The sequence below is a fragment of the Calidris pugnax genome, unplaced genomic scaffold, assembly GCF_001431845.1.
Source record: "Calidris pugnax isolate Ruff unplaced genomic scaffold, ASM143184v1 scaffold38, whole genome shotgun sequence".
Classification (NCBI taxonomy): Eukaryota; Metazoa; Chordata; class Aves; order Charadriiformes; family Scolopacidae; genus Calidris; species Calidris pugnax.
The window spans coordinates 2,857,075-2,876,670 of NW_015090995.1; the positions used below are offsets into that span (position 1 = coordinate 2,857,075).

The 19,596-nt window shown below is 54.4% G+C and overlaps 1 protein-coding gene across 1 annotated transcript in view; it reads right to left on the reverse strand.

The window, feature by feature from the left end:
- The window catches only part of STARD8 (StAR related lipid transfer domain containing 8), a 91,393-nt gene extending 72,239 nt beyond the window's left edge, over positions 1 to 19,154 (reverse strand). Inside the window, exons 1-2 of the mRNA XM_014955234.1 lie at positions 18,727 to 19,154; positions 3,102 to 3,135 (exon numbers count right to left, since the gene is read on the reverse strand). Coding sequence (XP_014810720.1) covers positions 3,102 to 3,135; positions 18,727 to 18,861 — 169 coding nt within the window. The 5' untranslated portion in view covers positions 18,862 to 19,154. The remainder of the gene's footprint in view (positions 1 to 3,101; positions 3,136 to 18,726) is intronic.
- Between the last annotated feature and the right edge of the window lie 442 nt (positions 19,155 to 19,596).

A 19,596-nucleotide genomic window follows, 5' to 3' on the forward strand; every position in this document is an offset into this window, starting at 1 on the left:
GAGGGCAACGGTGCTGGTCCCTGCACCCTCGCAGCATCCACCCTGCCAGCTCCCCCCCCTCACCATCCCAAGAAGTGCCTTTTCAAGAAGTGGCAGAAAACCAGATCCCAATCCCCACCTACTTCCCCGAAAAACAGGGCACCAAACGTGCAGGCACACGCCAGGCCAGGCACGAAGGGCTCGTGCTCGGGCTGTAAACCAACAAAACCAGCACAGGAGATTTTTCATGTACAGAGGGGAGAAGAATAACTCAGCTGTGACAACATATCAACAACAGCTAAATTTAGCGGGTTATTTTCAGAGATCCAGATGCTGGGTAAATACAACCTTATTATTTCACGCAAGGGCAAAAGTTCAGCAGAGTCCCTTGTGCTGCTTCTCTCTATTATTTCACCACATCCAGCCGCAGAAGCCCACTTTTGAAATACTGTAACATCATCGTTGCCTGGCTGCACTGAAGGAAGCCCTCAGCTCGGTCCCTGTCCCTCAGCAGTTAGAGGAGGCCACTGCTTAATGACATTTGCAGAACAGTCTCCTGATCCTACTTTTGGAGAGGCCTGATGCTGCTCTCGGCAGGGATTTATTCGGAGGGTGCAGTTTTCGTGTGCACGGCTGGTGTGCGAGCCTTTCCTTTCTGCTTTGTCCAGAACAATACATGGGAAGCGAACGTCAGAGAGGAAGCCGAGGGTTAGGAAATCCATGGAAACCCAGCCCCGGCTGGGACTGCTCCAGCGGGACAGTTTGGTGTGGCACTGTGTCCACACAGCCTGGGGTTGCCGCAGGAGGGGGGACACTGCCGGGAGGACAGCGAGTCCCTGTGTGCTCCTGCTGAGATGTTACCTCCAAGATTAAAATCACAGAATGGTTTGGGTTGGAAGGAACTTGAAAGATCATCCCATTCCAACCCTCACCTCCCACCAGACCAGGTTGCTCCAAGCCCCATCCAGCCTGGCCTTGAACCCCTCCAGGGATGGGGCAGCCACAGCTTCTCTGGGCAACCTGTTCCAGTGTCTCACCACCCTCACAGGAAAGAATTTCTTCCTAATATCTAATTTGATTTTCCCCTTTTTCAGTTTAAAATCCAAGTTGTCTCCCACTGTTACTGCTGAGGGAGCTGAGCAAAGCAGACCCAGCTATTTTAACAGCAGTGGGGAGCAGCAGTGATTCTGTACAGCTGGTGCTCAGGGAAGGGGCTGTGCTGCCCCAGCTCCCTGCTGCTCACAGCCTGGGATGGGACCTGGGTGGTGGCCAAGCATCCCTCCAGCAGCGTGGAGATCATCAGGCTGGGACATGGACATGTGGCCAAGAAGACACAGGTGGGAATTGCTGTGAATGGGAGTTGGACTAGATGATCTCTATGGTCCCTTCCAACTCTAAAAAATTCAGTGAATGCAGCTGAGCCTTTACCAACAGAGACTTGGATTTCACATGCAGTTTTAACCAAGGGGAAAAAAGTCCTATAAACATAATTCCCCCCAAAATCCAGCCACGGATGTGATCTGAAGGAGTCTTCCCTGCCCCTTCCCTTGCACAGAGCTCTCTACCCCTTTTTAACAAGCTCTTAATACTGATGTTGTTAATCTCTCCTGTGAAAGGGTAAGAGAGACCACCCAGGATTACCCCTGGAGCTCCCTTCACACAGCACCTTTTGTTGCCCAGAGCTTTCCTGTGCTGGCCAGGCTCAGAGCTCACCTAACCCTTACATGGATGAAAAGCAAGAGGCCAGGGTCACTGCCCTCCAGTTATAGGGGAACTGCTTAGAGACCCCATGGCACATCCCATGGGCTTTCTGCAAGGCAGCATTTCCCTTTCCATAGCACCAGAGGCTCCAGCCAGCAGCACCGCTCCTCCCCACCTTCACTGCCACCATCTGCAGGACCAGTTTTGAGCTCTGTGCCAAAAACCAGAGGGAATGACACAGGGAAGATGTCCCTCAGCTTCCAGAGCTCCTCAGAGCTAGTGACCACAAGGTGACCAGTTTACTGCTGGAGGTGTCACCGAGCAAAGAGCCACCAACCAGTGAAATTAAAAAAATGCAGGACTTCTACCCATCTTGTCCACCAGCGGGGCCACACGGGGCTGTTTCTGTGGGGTTGAATATGAGGACAAAGTGAGACCCGGAGCATTTCTCCACCACTGGGACCAGCAATACCATTTCAGACAAGTTTGGCAGCAGGGCCCTGCAGCGTTCTTAAAAGGGACAGCTGGCTGTGCCCCATCCATCAGCCCACAAGCCCTGTCCCCATCCCTGATCCAGCCCCATAGGAGCACACCTCCTCCTCCTCTTCCTGCAGATCCCCACCAGCCTCCAGCCCCCCCCAGAACCCATGAGCCTCCCACAGAAGGGTGGCCCCAACCCCCAACTTCTTCCTCTGCCTTTGCAGAGGGATGGTTAGGCAAGGAGCAGCCCGTGAACACGTGGACAACAACCATGGATCCAGCTGGGAGGTACACGGCGATTCCCTCCTGCCCAGCTGTCACTGGTGAGACATCTCAATCATACAACACTGAGGGGGCTCCGTGCCAGGGGAGACCTTCTTTCCTACAGCACGGTGGTGGTCTCAATGCCTTGGAGCTCCTAATGAGCTTATCCACGGAGCACAAAGATGAAGCATGAAGAGAGGAATTGAAAAGGAACCAGAAAGGAGCCGAGCTGCTGCCGGGCTGGGCTGCCCTGGTTGGATAGCTGATGGTGTAGGCACAGCAAACACACAAGCTGGTGAGGGGACCTGCTCCTCTCTGCTGGGCTCCTCCACACACACAGCAGCCAGGATTTCACGCCACTAATTGGTGATTAGCGCAACGCACAGCCAAACCACATTTGCTGCCATGGAGGGGAAAGGATAGAGTGAAGAAGGGGATGGACATGTCTTGGGGGGGTCCCTCCTGCACTGCTGGGGTTTGGTGGGTGCCCTGGCTGGCACTGCATCACGTCAGCTGCCTTTGCCACCCCTTTGAAAAATAACAGTTTGGGGGAAAACTCATACTGTCGACAGAAGAAACCAGAAGCTCAGCAAAGGGATGGTCCTCCTCATCTCATAACCCCTGCCCACCCCACAGCCAAGAGCATTCCTGCCCCAGAAAACATTGTCACAGCTTACCTGCATCTTTTTTATCTTCTAGCAATGTGAAACACTGTGAAAAGAAAGAAAAAAAAAAAGAGAACAGAAATCATTTTGTTGTCTTTTCGATTTGCACATTCATGGTCCCCCACCACTCGCGTTTGGGCTCGGTCCCCACCCCAGTCTCCTCTCTCCTGGAAAGGGGCTGGGACCAGCAGTGCCTGCGCTGGCTCTGAGGACAAGAAGGGCCCTAGCAAAGGTTTGTCCCGTGGGCATCAGCCCCACTAGCTTTAAAACATCGATGCCAAACATGGCCCAGAGCACTGGGCAACCATGGTGAGACCAGCACATGCCCACCACCGTGGCTCCCTGCCTGCTGGAAGTGATCAGAGGAACATCAGCCGGGACCAGGGGCTCTGCATCCCTGGGGAGAGAGGGAGGGCTGGACAGATGGACCTTTCTGCCTGACAGCTTGAGAAGGACGCTGCAAAGTTGCCCAAGAGCGATTAGGTTGGCAGGCAAGGGCTGTCAGATCCACGGCAAGGGGTCAATACAGAGTTTAGGAGGACATGGTCTGTTCCTCCACGAGTGCAGACCACGGTGCTCAGCTCATGGTGACACCCATGAGCCACCCGCACACCCGTGCATCACACCCGGGTCGCCCCCCACGCTGGAGCTGGGTCTGGACGGCACTGGGGAAGCCTTGGTGGGGCAGAGTCTCGCTCTGGTGGAGGAATCACCGGGCTGGGGTGTCCTCAGACACATCCCTCGGTACCCGTGCAGCTCCACAGATGGCAGTGGAGATGTCCATGTTTTAATCGCATTAGCAGGTCTGGGAGCAGAGCGCACAATGGTGTCTGCAGGCACGGAAAGCCAACAATAAAGAAAGGAATAAACAAAAAAAAAGCGAGAAGCTGAAAGCAGGCTGGGCTCTCGCTCCCTAAACCTCTCCACGGGCACAGCACCTGGGGTGGGAAAGGGACCACCAGCACCCCTCGCCTGGGTCTGGAATTCTGAGGACAAAGCCAAGGGACGTGGGATTTAAAGACGGCAGAGCCTTGCCAGGAAAAGATTGATGGTTGGACTAGATGATCTTTAAGGTCCCTTCCAGACTATGATTCTATGATTCTAAAGGGAGATGATGGAGATTTGCAGGGAGGTGGGGGAGCGATTTGCACGGAGGTGGAGGACCAGGAGGTGGAGAACCTTGGCACTGCCCGGGTCTGGAGGCAGAGCCCAGGACTATCCCCAAGCCCTTCTCCAGGCTCAGATGAGCCCCCTCCATCGCAGCCTCAGCCTCCCCCAGAGCAGGGCCAGAGGTGCTGGCGGGGCAGCAGGGATCGCTGGAGGAATGCAGTGTGCTGCTGAGCCGGCCTTTCCCACGGGCCACCCGGGACCCCTTCTTCCTGCCGGGACAGCAGGGTTGGGGATGACCATCTCTTAACCATCTCTTAACCATCTCCCCGCTGCCGGGCTTCTCACAGCAGCTCCTGCCTGAGAGCTGCCTGCTCGGCTCCGTGCTCCTCCAGGAACAGCGTGTGGGCAACTGGAGAGCATCAGAGCCGAAAATGTTTGGACAGGGAGAGGATCACCCTATCACGTCTGTTATCACAAGCTCTGCAAACACCAGCCGTGCAGCCAACACACGAGGTTGATACCCACGGAGTGGGGCAAGGTCTGGGGGGTGATGAGCAAGGGCAGGAAAAGCCAGTCCTTGTGCTAAGGCAGCTTTGGGGACCTTCCTCTCCCCCGCCATCGTGTCTTGGCCCTCACACCTCCTTTTTCCCATGAAATCTTCCACCAACCACAGCTCCACTTCATTTAACCTGGAAAGCTTTAATCCCAGGGACAGAGCCCTGCACGTTTCTCCCTTTTCAAGAAATCCCTCTGCTGTCCAGAGCAAGTATCTGAGCAACACCAGCACGGGGAGGAAAACAAGAAACCAGGCTGAAGCTGACACCACGTACGAGGCCATCGGTGCTCACCGAGGGTGGTGTCCTCCATCCCTTTGGCTTCCCCCAAAGCCCACCCAGCCACCCAACGCTGGGAGAAGCTCTCTGCTCTCTGCAGAGCTGCCCCTCTCCCAAAGCCTCACGCTCCATGGAGACTTGTCCACCACTTGTGGGACCCAGGCAGGGATCAGCTAGGTTTCGTTTGCTGGTGGGGGGTGGCTGCTGTGGAATTTAAGTGGAAATATGGGAACAGCAGTATGTCCACGGAAGAAGAAGAGAGAAACAGTGTCCACCAGAATACCCCGTGTTACTGCAAACAGAGCGATAGGAAGCTTCTTTTTCCCCATGGCAGGTAGCTGGAGGTGGTGAGCCCAGAGACCCTCACCCTTTTCTCCTGGAGTAGATCCCATCCCTTCTGAGTATAAAGGCCACCTGACTCATGGCAAACAGTCAAATATCTTCTGGAACCTCCAATTGCCTAGAACTTTCCTTATCACAGGCTCCTGCACAGGGCCACCTCAGTGCCTGGGGGTGATGGTGGGGAGGAAGAACCCCAGAACCAAAGGACAAATTTACTCCCAGACCCAAGAACAACTTTTGGCCACGCTCAGTCCCCATGGTGCTGCTGGCACCCTGCAAAAGCGTTTTCTGAGCAAGAAGAAGATAGAAATATCAGCTTAATTAGTAGAACCGGAGGGTTCAGACGAGGAAGTATCCTGAGACAGGGAGAGGGGGGTCGGGAATGTGTTGGGGTGAGGAGAAGCAGAGGGTTCAGATGGGGAAGTATCCTGAGACAGGGAGGGAGGGTCGGGAATGTGTTGGGGTGAGGAGAAGCCCAACACATGGTGGCTCTGCCCGGGGCCACAGCCAGAGGAACAGCTGCAGCTGGTGGGGGGACTGGGGACAGCGATGGCAGGAGCCATCCGACGTCTCCTCCAAACCACCCATGCCAGCGGGGCCACCAGACCCTTGTAGGGCTCAAGGTGATGGGCTGAAGCCAGCGGGCTGCTGGTTGCTTTCCACTTCACTGAAGTGGGTGGGCAGCTGGGAGCTGGAGCCCTTTGGGAGCTGTAGCTCTGCAAGGGGTGGTGGGGGGACAGAGGACCCTGTCTCCCCGTCACCACGAGCACGATGGCAATGACAACACGCAGCTGACAGGGACGAGGAGGGTTAACAAGGACATGCTAAGCTCTCTGGAGACAGCAGGGACAAGACAGCTACTAATATTATTAATGAATTTCACAAATGTCATTTTTAGACTCAACTATTTTAAGCTTTGCATGGAAACCCCGGGGGGACGGGCGTGCATTCCACAGTCACTTCACCACGGCAGGCCCGCTCCCTGGACACAGCCCGGTGTGCAGACCTGCTTTGGAAAGGGATTTTACTGCTTTTTCCAATCTGAAGCCCCTGAAATCCATATTAACGACACCCCCCAAAAACCCACCCCAGCACACCTACCGCTGCACTGCACGGACTGTGGCACAATAAATCCAACACAACAGAAAGGGGCAGGCAGAGAGAGAGAGTCGCACGTTATTAAGGCGACAGATGAGGAATTAAACCCAAATGAAAAATACCAGATGCCATGAGAACCACTGCTGCAGGAAATTAAAAACTCCGGGCCTCCGGTCTCGCTGTTCCTTTGTCATCCTGCTCGCAGTCCCTCCGGGTCAGCAAAGCCAGCCATGGTCCTCCTGCCTCCCTGGGAGCCCTGAGCCTCCAGGTGATCCCCCCCAAATCTATAGGGGTGTCCCCCAGCCCAGCCGTGTACGTAAAACATATCTGGGGGCTGGCAGCGTGCGTGGAGATACACAGAGCCCACCACTGACCGTGTGATAACCACTGGTGCTGCATCCATACACACACACACACACACAGAGCATCAGCTCCAGGACGCGGGTACCATCCCTGATGGGGAGCACGGGGTGCACTGAGCAACACATCCGCATGTGGCCCATCCAAAATTAAGCTTAACCCACCCCAGCACACCTACCACCGCACTGCACGGGGCTGTGGCACAATAAATCCAACACAACAGAAAGGGGCAGGCAGAGAGAGAGAGTCGCACGTTATTAAGGCGACAGATGAGGAATTAAACCCAAATGAAAAATACCAGATGCCATGAGAACCACTGCTGCAGGAAATTAAAAACTCCGGGCCTCCGGTCTCGCTGTTCCTTTGTCATCCTGCTCGCAGTCCCTCCGGGTCAGCAAAGCCAGCCATGGTCCTCCTGCCTCCCTGGGAGCCCTGAGCCTCCAGGTGATCCCCCCCAAATCTATAGGGGTGTCCCCCAGCCCAGCCGTGTACGTAAAACATATCTGGGGGCTGGCAGCGTGCGTGGAGATACACAGAGCCCACCACTGACCGTGTGATAACCACTGGTGCTGCATCCATACACACACACACACACAGAGCATCAGCTCCAGGACGCGGGTACCATCCCTGATGGGGAGCACGGGGTGCACTGAGCAACACATCCGCATGTGGCCCATCCAAAATTAAGCTTTATCCCTCCAGATGCACCCTGTGCAACCCCCATCCCCTCTAGAGACGTCTCCACACCCCCCTTCCCCCCGCCATCCCTTCCAGCAGCTTCTCCCCGAAATTAGGAGGAGGGTGTCGAAAGACAGACACCATTTAAATAGATGGCTCCTTACCTTGGCTCTTTTGAAGCAAGCCCAGAAAAAATCCAGCAATGGCATGATGATGGGGGGGTGGGGGAGGGAGTCTAAGGGGGCAGGCACAGAGCCCCCCTAGACCACGGGGCTGGGGGCAGCCCACCCCGGCACCCCCATGGCTGCTGCCCGCGGCACAGGGAGCCGGGCAGAGCAGGCAGGAGCTGGGCGCAGGCAGGGAGGGAGGGAGGGAAGGAGGAGGCAGCGCTGCCTGCGGAGGCGGGCCAGCGATTCAAACCCTGCACCGTTATTCAGTTGGTCGCCGGAGCGAAATTCCCTGAAGATTGCGAGTTTTTAAACGGCTCCAGGCTTTTCCTTCCTGCCTCGAACGCACCCGGCAGCGCTCCCCTTCCCAGGCAGAGGGGAAGGAGTGAGGGGAAAAAGAAACACCCCCCCACCGGGAGCAGAAGAAATGGGAGTTTTCGCTGTCAAAGGCACATGTAGGACGTTGGAAACCCAAACCCCAGATGGTTTAGGTTTTCACTCCGGCCCCTGCTCCAGCTCACTGTCAGCAGTCACAGATGCACTCCCAGTGTTGTCCCCTCTGAGGGACAAGCCGTACCCGTGCCGTCGTCCCCGGGGCCCCTGCCACACCACCGGCACGGCCACGTTCACAGCAGGCAGGGAGAGCAGCCAGCCCCACCATGGGGCAGTGGGAATCACAGCCTGGCAGATTATTTCAGACTAAGCAACAGCAAGTTGAGCTGCAGTGACCCCCGGGCTGAGCCACGCTCCCACGGGACACTTGGGGGATGCCCATTGAGCCAGTGGCACCACTCCTGCCCATCACCCATCCCAGGGCACTGGTGGCAGGGGGTAGCACGTGTTGGTGGCTTTCCCACAGGACAAGGTGCCATTGGAAGGATGATGGCCCAGCAGTTGGTGCACAGCAGCTCAGTCCTCTGCCAAATGTCAGCAAGAATGGATCAGGACAGGGCACTGGGACCCCCCCCAAGCAGGACCAGTGCCTCAGCAGATGTCTCCTGCCTGTCCTAGGGCCACCTGTGCCACTTTTCCCTTCCTGTCACCAGTGTCCTTCAGACTGCCTGGTTTTGTGCACGGGAGGGATGCTGAGACAGCCTCAAGATGCCAACAGAGGGGAAGACCATCAGGAAGAGGAAGAGAGGAGAAAGCAAAGCACCAGCAAGCCATGGTTGGCAGAACCTGAGTTGGTGGCAGTGCGACCACAGGACACCCCATGGTGTGTGGCAGCTCCTCCTGGTCACGGCCACCACCACTGAGCTGAAATGCCCTGCTTAGATCCAAAGTCTCCCAAATCTCACTTCTATGGTGAAGCAGAGACAGCGGTCACAGCTCCTGGGGAGCAGGAGAAGGGGGCTAACGTAAGGTGAGGAACATGGAAGACCATGATGCAGCAGAGCTGGAGAAGCTGCACCTGCCTGGAGAAGATGACATCGGGCACCAGCACCCCCGCAGACCTGACCCACAGCCTGGCCCCCCCGGATCCACAGCTCTGCCCCGGTGGCACCAGCACGGCCCTGGTGGCAGCACACAGGCGGCATGAGCCCCGGCGCCGGCTCCAGCTGCCTCCTTCCATCTCCCCCTCCTTCATTCCTCAGCAGCATTTTGGCACCTCTCCCGGGCTTGGCACAGGCTGCGGCTCCTCTGCTGTGTCCCCTGCGTTCCTGGGACAGCACAGCAGGGCTGGGGACACCGTGGCACAGGGTAAGCTTTGTGTGTCAGCCTCTTTTCTCCTCCTTTAAACACCCAGGGCTGGAAAGACAGTCTCACTTCTATGGGACACTTACCCGGGGTCACCTTTCCTAGCGAGCATCTTACCCTTAGGAGGGTACGCATAGGAGTTACAGCCAGATGCTGCTGCCTGAGAGTCAGCCACCCTCCGTAACTCACTCACCGCTGCCTCAAGAGCCACTGGTTTTATTCTGAGGATTTGCAAATACTTCCCTGTGGCAGACAAAGGCAGCTGGGACCTTAAAGATCACCAAGTTCCAGCCCCCCTGCCCTGGGCAGGGACACCTCCCACCAGACCAGGTTGCTCAAAGCCCCATCCAGCCTGGCCTTGAACCCCTCCAGGGATGGGGCAGCCACAGCTTCTCTGGGCAGCCTGTTCCAGTGTCTCACCAACCTCACAGGAAAGAATTTCTTCCTAATATCTAATCTAAATCTCCCCTCTTCCAATTTAAAACCATTACCCTTTGTCCTGTCACTGCACTTCCTGACAAAGAGCCCCTCTCCAGCTCTCCTGTAGGCTACCTTCAGGAGAAAGACTGCTATGATGTCTCCCCAGAGCCTTCTCTTCTCCAGGCTGAACAACCCCAGCTCTCTCAGCCTGTCCTCATAGCATAGGTGCTCCATCCCTCTGATCATCTTCGTGGCCCTCCTCTGGACCCGTTCCAACAGGTCCATGTCCTTCCTGTGTTGAGGACTCCAAAGCTGGACACAGTGCTCCAGGTGGAGTCTCATGAGCACAGAGTAGAGAGAGAGAATCACATCCGCCAGGTAATCATGACACACGGATCGAGATGGCTCTGTCCTGCCAAAACCAGGAAAGTCCTTGCAGAAAGGTGGGCAGCCCAGCCACCCACCCACCCTGGGCTTTAACCACACCAGCCCACCAGAAAGGTGCTGCCAGAGAAATGACCCTGCCAGCACCTCACTTCACCACTTGCTCTGGCTGAGTTAAGCCCTTTTCCCACTTCCTCCAGAAGCAAAAAAAAAAAAAAATTAAGTTAGTGCAAACAGAAGAAAGCTGTCTCCTTCCCAGGGCCTGAGAGACAAACCACAGAGGCTTCTGCATACTTGTGTAGCTTCTTCCTTCCTATCCAGTCATCCCAAAAGCATTCAAGTAATTTTAAATCTAGGAACTTTCTTCAGCGTACCAGGATACCACCCTCAGTAAGAATAGATCTCGGGGATTGGATGCCCTGAAGCCTGTACACACCAAAATGGGCATTTCTGCCAAGTGGTGCCAGGACACAGGCTCCACTCCTGCATTTGTCTCTTCACACCGTTTCTAATGGACCTGCTGCACAGACATCTACAGGAAAAATAAAAGCAATTTCTGTTAATTCTCTCTCTATATGTAACACTATCACCTTCAGACTTAGGCGAGAGCCCATTTTAAACTCGCTTTGATTTTAGAAAGCTGTTTCTAAGGAAAACTCCCCACGGTACAGGTTTGCTAAGAGTTTTCCACATGGTGAATCCCAGCCCTGCCCCGTCTGCTGCCCACACCACCCACACCTGGGATGGACACCGGGATGCTCCCCAACCGGACCCAGCACTGCCACAAACATCTCGCTTTCTCCCTAAATCATGGGACGGGGCTGGTATTTTGGAGGACAGGTAGAGCCTCTCTTCACAAGGGATCATCACCCAGAGGATCCCATGTCGCCTCCAAACAGGCCTGTGGCCAGGAGCTATTCCTGTCCCATTGATGAGCTATTGCTGTCACGGCTGTTGCTCAACAGCACCCAGGGACAGCATTAATAACAGCTAAAGGCTGGCAGCCAGCCTGGCAACCTCCTCACGGGCAAGAGGAGCCACCATCGCTGCTGGTACCGCTCCTGAGGGCTGGCCCCAAGTCTGCAGGAAAACGTGGGGCATCCAAGGAGGTGTGGGCAGGGGGATGAGCTGCCCCTTGCCAGCCAGCAGCCCCAGCCAGCCGTCAGCACGCAGTGATTTTCCACTTGCTGCCGTGCTCAGGCATTTCCCCGAGGTCAGGAAGGGAGCAGCTCCTCCAAGAGCAGGCGTTTGCCCTATTAGCATAGCGGGAACAGTAACCCTTTTCTTTTAATAAGGCTGGATGGCTGGGCGGGTGCTGACGGGGCAGGGCTGGCAGGGGCTGCGACACGGCCTGGGTGGTGAGAGAAGAAGGGCTGGAGGAGGCATAAAAACTGCTGCCCGTGGGAAGTGTCACCCAGGAGGCTGCAGAGACCTTTCCAGTGACAGGGATGGACCAGCCCTCCCGGATGAGGGGCCTCAGGGGAAGGTCCAGCACATGGCACCCCACCCCCAGCACAGACCTCAGCACTGGGTTTGGTGCCCTGCTATTGAAGAGGCACCGGGCACCACAGTGGCTGGACCACAAAAAGCCTACTGAGATACGTGAACATCGAAGAGCAGCAGAAGACACACCCCAGCTTCCCGGTGCCCCATGGCCAGCCCATGCTGCCAGGGTGGCAGCGAGCTCCCTGCCCACCTGCCACCACTGCTTTTCCCTTAAAAAGTTTCTCATTAAAAATAATTGCAAGGCACATGCTCCAGTCTCCAATGGTGCATCCAGGAACATGAGAAAGATGTTACAATCCAGATATTTTTTTTAACAGATAAGAGTCTAAACTCTTCGGTTTTCATTCTGAAAACAAACTATTCCAACAGAAGTCTCTTGGACCAGGTACCTAATTTTGTCACTCATAACGGGGCTCCTGGCCATTGCTGCTCAACCAGACATTGCCAAGTGTCCTGCTGGTGGTATCCCCAGCCCGGTGGGGAACCATGGCTCTGCCACCCATCCACCCTGGAGATCAGGTCAGTGCCACTCACCAGAGAGCAGGAGCCTGGAAGAGGGCACACAGCACGAGGAGGGATGCCATGGGGTGGCGATCAGTAAGGGAACAGTTTTGGCCGGTGCAGGCTCAATTACTAAAGATCACCATCCAACATGATCAGCCTTGACACATGCACACACGCAAACAAAGAGCCTATTTAATGATACAGGAGAGTTATTTCCAGCAGGGCAGTTGCTGCTTCTACTTTGAGGAGCAACAGACAAGCTATGAATATACCGGCTGGGCTGGTGCTATGGCCGGGACGAGGGGAAGTGTCCCAGCCTTTGTCTGTTGGGCACGTGCTACTCAGCTGGCAAACGAGCCCATTCCTTGGGCTGCAGCTACTGTGCACACTGGGTGGCCTGTGCAAGGGCTGGAGGGACACACGTCAGGGTCTGCTCTCACCCAAGTGTGCTACGATGGTGCTTTTGGGGAGGTTTTCCTCTCAAACGTCTTGGGGATGGGCACTGTGGTTGAGGGAGGATGCTCAGCTGCTGGGATGGCACAGGCTGCACTGGGGACCCAGCACCACAGAACAGCATCCCTCTCTGATGCACAATTAAGGAATTACTTAATCCCCACGTGCCAACTCCTGCTGCAAAAGGAAAGAGTCTGGTGAGCAGGGCAGCACCCCTGTAACCCGTCTAGGGTTGCAGGTGTAAATCCCCCCATCTCACAGCAATAAAGCAGCCAGCCAGTCCCAGGGACATCCCCTTGGCCAGTCCCTTCTGGAGGCTGAGCCAGAAGGGCAGGGTGTCACCCTCTCCCAGAAACTGTGCTACTCCTGTCCTGCTGATGCTTCACCCTCCAAGCCCAGGGACATGTTCCTAGCCCAGACACATCCTGAACTCCCTCGGGCAACTCGAGTGAGCAAAAGGCCCCCTGCCTTATCCACAGCTGCAAGAAGCCCTCCACCTTCCCAAAGATCCTGGCAAATGCTGAATCTGTGCATTTCACTGCAAAGGACGGTCTGGTTTGTAAATATCAGCGAACGTATTTACAAATAGTGATGTATTTAGTATACACTTAGAAGCCAAATAAAACTTTTCAGATGACTAGTCCTCCCAGACTCACAAAACTCCCCAATTTCACTGAAGGAGAGATGACATCACTGAAATACGTAGTCAATGATGTTTTTGTGGAATTTCTGATGCACAAGCTGGGGAATGCTCCTGCCCCGATTCCCTGGGACTTCTGTGGATCTACAAGCCCCCAGCTGTCAGCCAGAAACCTCGAAGAATTCAACAACAGGAGGTTTGCACCAGTAAATTCCATTAACATAAAATGTTAGCCTTGTTAACAAGTATCCTGGTTCTCCCCAGAAGTGGGGTACCCTCCCTCCCCGAGGGGAGCTGCTGCACATCTGGGGCTTGCCAGGACACCCACCTCCACCCCCTTGGGGCTGCAGGTGAGGATGGTGACAGCACCAGGGAAAAATAACCTCCCTGGCCTCAGCGGGTGAAGCAGAAATAACCTGCAGACAGCACAGGCGTTTGGCAGGGGGACAGGGCTCTTCTGGGGAAAGCAGCCGTGGTGGGCAACCCCTGGGAAGACATTGAGTGGGGGCATCGTGGAGGATCAAGGGTGCCTGGTACCATCCCTCCTCACGCTCCTCCTCCTTCACCCTCCTCCAGTGGCTACTATCAGGTCATTCCTCACCACATACCCTTCTCTCTGTCTGCATTTGAGGCCGAATGGTTCAAATTTGTGGTCCTGCAGCACCCCAGGGCTTTTTTATCAGGGTGGAGAAGGCCACTATATAAATGCATTTGAAAGACCATAACTGGTATGGTAAGGTGTTTGAGATACTATATACAAGCTACACAAATTACACATGCTGCAAACAGACCCAAGCAATACAAAAGGAAAATGGATTTTTTTGAGACCTGTATACCTAACCAATTTTAATTCTATTTAAATTCAAGCACCTAAGAGCGTGTTTCAAGTGGGAAGAGCCTACAAAGATACCCATGCAAGGCAGAACTCCAGCAGAAACCCACTGCTGGGCCACAGTTTCCCGGAGATAAAAAGAACTATAGTACAGGCTGCATTTTTACATATAAAAGAGTGGCAGGAATGCTCACAAGGCAGCTTTCCCTTCCCCATGGGAATATCACTAAACTGCTAGAGCCTGGCTGGGCCATTAATCCTCTGCCCCCAAAAGCAGGCGCCAGACCAGCGCAAGGAATTGCGAGCATCTCTTATTATTAGCACAAGCAGGGAGGCTGCTATGGCAAATGTATAGGAAAAGCAAAGGGCTGTGCTATTAACAGGCAGAGGACAGCCCGGGGCACGGCCTGACTCTGTCCTGGGGGTGGGATGGGGAGTGACAGTCCCCAGGCTCAGATTTAGCAGGGGGCTGCCTGGGAGCCCTTCCCCGCCAGCCTTCTCCTGCCCACATCGGAGCAGCAGCCACAGAAAAAGCAGATTAATCACCTTTCTGCAAAAGCCCTGTGGCAGGGCTGCCTGAAAGCAGCACGGGGAGGGCTGGCATCACGTGAGGGGACACCAGTATGTACATACATACATATATACATGCACACATGGAGCCACCAGCTGGCTGGCTGCAACCTGGCTACCTGCCTCAACGGCCAGCACGCTCAGCAGATAGGAAAAATAATCACAAGGCAACGGGGGCACATCTGTCTTTCAGGCTTGCACAATTAAATGCCAGTTAATAAACTAAATTTGACCTACTGGTATATTTTCACACATAGTTCTAGCAACAGCTGTTGTCTGGGGAAGATCCCAGCCCTAATTCTGGCCGAGGTTTGGGATTAATTAAGGAGACAGAGGAATCTCTGTCAGGTGCAGGGCTCTGCTCTCTGCGAGCCAACCTAGGTCTTTGTAAGTTTAACCCTGCGTGATGAATTCGCCCGCAGCCTCCTCTCCCTTGCTCGGGGTTGGACCTTCCCTGTACCATTTTTTTCAACATCCCGAATTCAAAAGGGAATGCTTAGGCAGAGCACGGTGCCAGGGATATATCTTTGCTTCCCCCCAGTGCAGAGCCAGCAGTGAAATTCCTTGACGGATCCAAGCATCACTGTGTGCATCCCCGGAGCACAAAGAGGGCAGGATCCAAGAGTTTCTTCAAGCCAGCCTGCGTCCAGTTTGGCTTCCTGGGCCCTGCCATCACATCCCAGCACTCTGGGCTCTCTGGAGGATTGCCACCACGAGAAAAGGACTGCCTGGACAAGCAACTATCCTCACCAAAGCACCAAGGACCATAGCACAGGAGCCCAGAGGCTGTGAACGTTCCTGGGTCATCCCCAAAAGCCCAGGTTTGTTGTGGCTTTTCCCATTCAGACACCACAGAAGACATTTAAATCAAACCAGCGCGAGCCACAGCTTCTCTTGGCACCCTTTCAGTCAATATTGCTGCCACAAAGATGCCCTTTCTTTAGGCCATTGGCTGCACGAATAAGGAGAGACGCTTGGGGACAGCAAGTGCCCGTCCTGTCCCCATGGGCACTGCAGCCCCCAGGGGTATTTCCAGGGCTGGACAGGAGCCACACACACTGCTGCTGGCCTTCTTTGGGGATGCCAGGAAAGAGGCAGCTTCAGAAAACACTTTATGCAAACCCTTTATGCACACAAAAGCATTATTATTGAGCAGCAAATTCTTTTCTTCTCCTGGCCCCCCACAGCCCTGGGGTCTGCCAGGTTCATCCCAGTGAGAGCATCCTGCCCTCGGCTCCGTGCCCAAGGGCTGAGTTGGAGCCCTGTGCTCCGGTTCCCTGCTCCAAAGTCAATCGAGAGCTGGGAGAGGAAAAGAAAAGGAAGTGCAGATTAAACGAGGGGGATCTCTGCCCTGAGTGCTCAGAGACTCTGCTGCTCGGGGTGGAAGGAGCCGAGCCCCACAGCCTGCTCGGCCGCCCACCCCTTCTGCCAGGGAGGGAGAAGGTCCAGGGGCCACGGCAACACAGGCTTGTTTCTTGGGTTCAAACCCACCAGTTTGGAAATGGCCAAGCCCAAACTTTCACAGTCAGGTTTCAAGTCACTTAACAAAGCATGGCATCAGAACGAGAGCACCTTTCCTTCCCAAATTGCAAAGAGGCCTTGAGGCTGTTGAGCGTGACCCACCTCCTAGAAGGCAGTAGCCTCTGCACTTGCCCCAGTCCCCATCTCAGTGCCCGTTTCCCCAGGACACATCCTGGCCACGGGGCTGGGTGCCAGACCAGGCTGTCCCCACGCCAAGTGCAGGGCTGCACCATTTCAGGATTCTGTCACCACTGCTGTGAAGAATTCAGAAGCCCTGAGAAAGAAAGAGCCAGCAACCCCCTCCCAGCTCTCCGCTGCGTTTGTTTTACTGAAGAACAACTGAATTATGGGGAGAGGCAGGTTTTAAATAAGTGCACGGTATAAATAATTGCACCATCTGTTTATGAACCCGAGACAGAAATATAAAACGCCAGAATAAGACTTGAAAAGAACCAGAAAACAATTCAAGTGAAATACAGCAGTTCTTGCCGAGCTCTGAAATTTACCCTCTGCTTTTTTTTTCTTGTAGAAACCGAGGAGCTCACCACGGATTCCTGCCTTGCACTGGGCAGCATTGGCAACGGCGCGAGGAGCACAGAGGAGCCCAGCAGGAGCTTCTCTCCTTCCTTTACATGAAGCAAGGTGCTCCCAGGAAGGAGCAGCACCTGCCAGAAAGTCAATACAGGGCATGGCCCAAGGGAGGGATTTCCCATCACTTGGGTTGATTGGGGGAAAAAAAGAAAAAAAAAAAATAAATAAAACAACAAGGAAGCATCCCTGTTCTATCAGGGAGGAAGTATGGACCGCTCCTCCAGACAGACTTCGTCAGGAGTCTGTCTGGCTCCTGTCCCACGGGTTATGCTGGTGTAAGCCCTTGCTCACAGAGTCCTCTAAGCCCTGCTGGCTCCTATCAGCAAGGCAGCTCAAGATCATTCCCCTGTACATTTTCCTTTGCGGGACCTGTCTTGATTAATCAAAGAACGAAGCAGGGCATATATCATAGAATGATTTGGGTTGGAAGGGACCTTAAAGATCATCCAGTTCCCACCCCCTGCCCTGGGCAGGGACACCTCCCACCAGACCAGGTTGCTCAAAGCCCCATCCAGCCTGGTCTTGAACCCCTCCAGGGATGGGGCATCCACAGCTTCTCTGGGCAACCTGTTCCAGGGTCTCACCACCCTCACAGACAAGAATTTCTTTCTAGTATCTAAATCTCCCCTCTTTCGGTTTAAAACTCGTCCTATCACTCCATGATCAAGAGTCCCTCCCCACCACTCCTGAAGCCCCTTTAGGGACTGGAAGGGGCTCTCAGGTCTCCCTGGAACCTTCTCTTCTCCAGGCTGAGCAACCCCAACTCTCTCAGCCTGTCTCCATATATATATATGTATATATATGTATGCATACACAAACATACATATTTTAATGGCAAGAAAAAGTGCCAGATGCTAGAGAGGCTCAGGTTATTTTTGGAAATTACTTTTCCAGAGATAGTTTAGTCAGTCCAAGGGTGGCTCATACAAAGGCCACCATATCTGTGCAGAGAAAACAATCAAGTGCCATGGTGATCCCGGCGCCTGGTACAGCAGACCCAGCATGGGTGGAGCAGCAGACACACAGTCTCCTTTGGAAAACCCGAGAAAATTAACTGCAGGCCATACGCAAGGGAGGAGCCAGGCAGGACACGCAGCAGCAGCTACAGCCCCTGCCCTGACTGCCTGGCCATGGCTACAACTGCTTGACTTAGTGCAGGAGCAGACACCTCTTCCCAGAAGCACATCAGAAGAAGACATGCTCTTTCCTGACAACAAACTTGCCCAGGAGCAAAGGTGAAACGGGGCTGAGGCTGGGCAGGAAAAGAGCACAGCACTCCAGCAGCCACCTCAGCAATGGCAGAGAAGTCCTACCATCAGCACCCATGGAGAAGCCTCCTGGCCCACAGGAGAAGCCTTGAGAAAAGCCCACAATTGACCAGACCCAAATGTGGAGGAAACCATCTGATTCCCCAGGCCAGAGCTGCTTGTCCCAACAGCCTTTTCTGCAAGCCCTTGGGGGACACATTCTGCCCCAAGTCCCCTGATGCTCTCCCTGCTCCCCTTGAGCACCCCCCCAGGGTGAGCAGGCATTTGGTTCCTATTTGGGTAGAAACACTATAGGGCATAAGAATGATGGTAAAAGGGTACAAAGTCAGCTTCGTGCACTGGATTTGAACTGCACTTCACCAGCCTGAAGCAGGGATTAAGGGTACAGAGAAGGTAAAGACACTCAACATCTGCCAGAGCATCCCAACCTCAGGATGGATGGGGTGCCTCAAGGGTGCAGGTGACAGGCACCCCCAGTCACTGCTCGATTAAGGGTATAGAGAAGGTAAAGACACAAAACATCTGCCAGAACATCCCAACCTCAGGACAGACTGGGTGCCTCAAGGGTGCAGGTAACAGTGTGCAGGTGACAGGCACCCCCAGTCACTGCTAAAGTGCCTCGATTCCGGTTGTGAATACACCTGGAAGGCAGATACACTTACCTGCTGGCCAGACCATGTCTTCATTTCCCCCGGAGAAAGAGAGAAGGAATTAATTTCATCTTCCTCCCAGTCTGGGATGTCATGGTCTCCCCCCAGTTCCACCCTGAGCCGCTCAAGCGGCCGCACTGGATCCATTTCACCATTCTCAAGCACATGCCCGTGCTTTGTCTGAGAAAGTTCATTGAAGGCCAACACTTCATCACTGCCAAAAAATTTACTCTTGCCTGTAGCATCCCCTCTGGGCCCTGCACGATCCTCCGTGAGGCTGATAAATCTTGGACGGTGCTCCCAGGTTCTCCTGGGGAAAGATCCACCCAGGGATGGTGAGGAGTCATCATCTATGAACGTACAGTCAGGCTCATCCTCAGCACTGCGCTCGCTGCTCCTCCGACAGAAGGAGCCACAGACACTTTCCTCATCTTCCTCATCAACTGAGCAGTGCATGGTCAGAAGCTCATCCCGCTGGCCTGGAGATGCAGGTGGCTTTGCTCGGTGATCAGCGTTCCTCACCTCCGTTGTCCATGGGGAGAAACCACCACCTGGCAAAGGGAAAACTGGCAATCAAAAAACATAATTTGTTATCAAAAACCACCCAGAAGAGGACTTGTATTTTGCTTTTCCTCATTTTACTCTCCATCCCGTTTCACTAGAAAAGGATGTAATGGTCCTTACTCCAGGTATGTCCATACTTTACTCACTGGAGCATCCAGCCCCTGCACCCCTTGTTTCTGAGGCTGCAGCACGCTGCACAGCTTGGCTAGGCTAACTGCCAGTCAGGTCAACAGGTGCTTTAAAACACCTTGTGCACATTGGAACAACAGTAATTAGCAATAGCTGTCCATTCTGGAGCAGTTCCCTGTATGTTGTCCA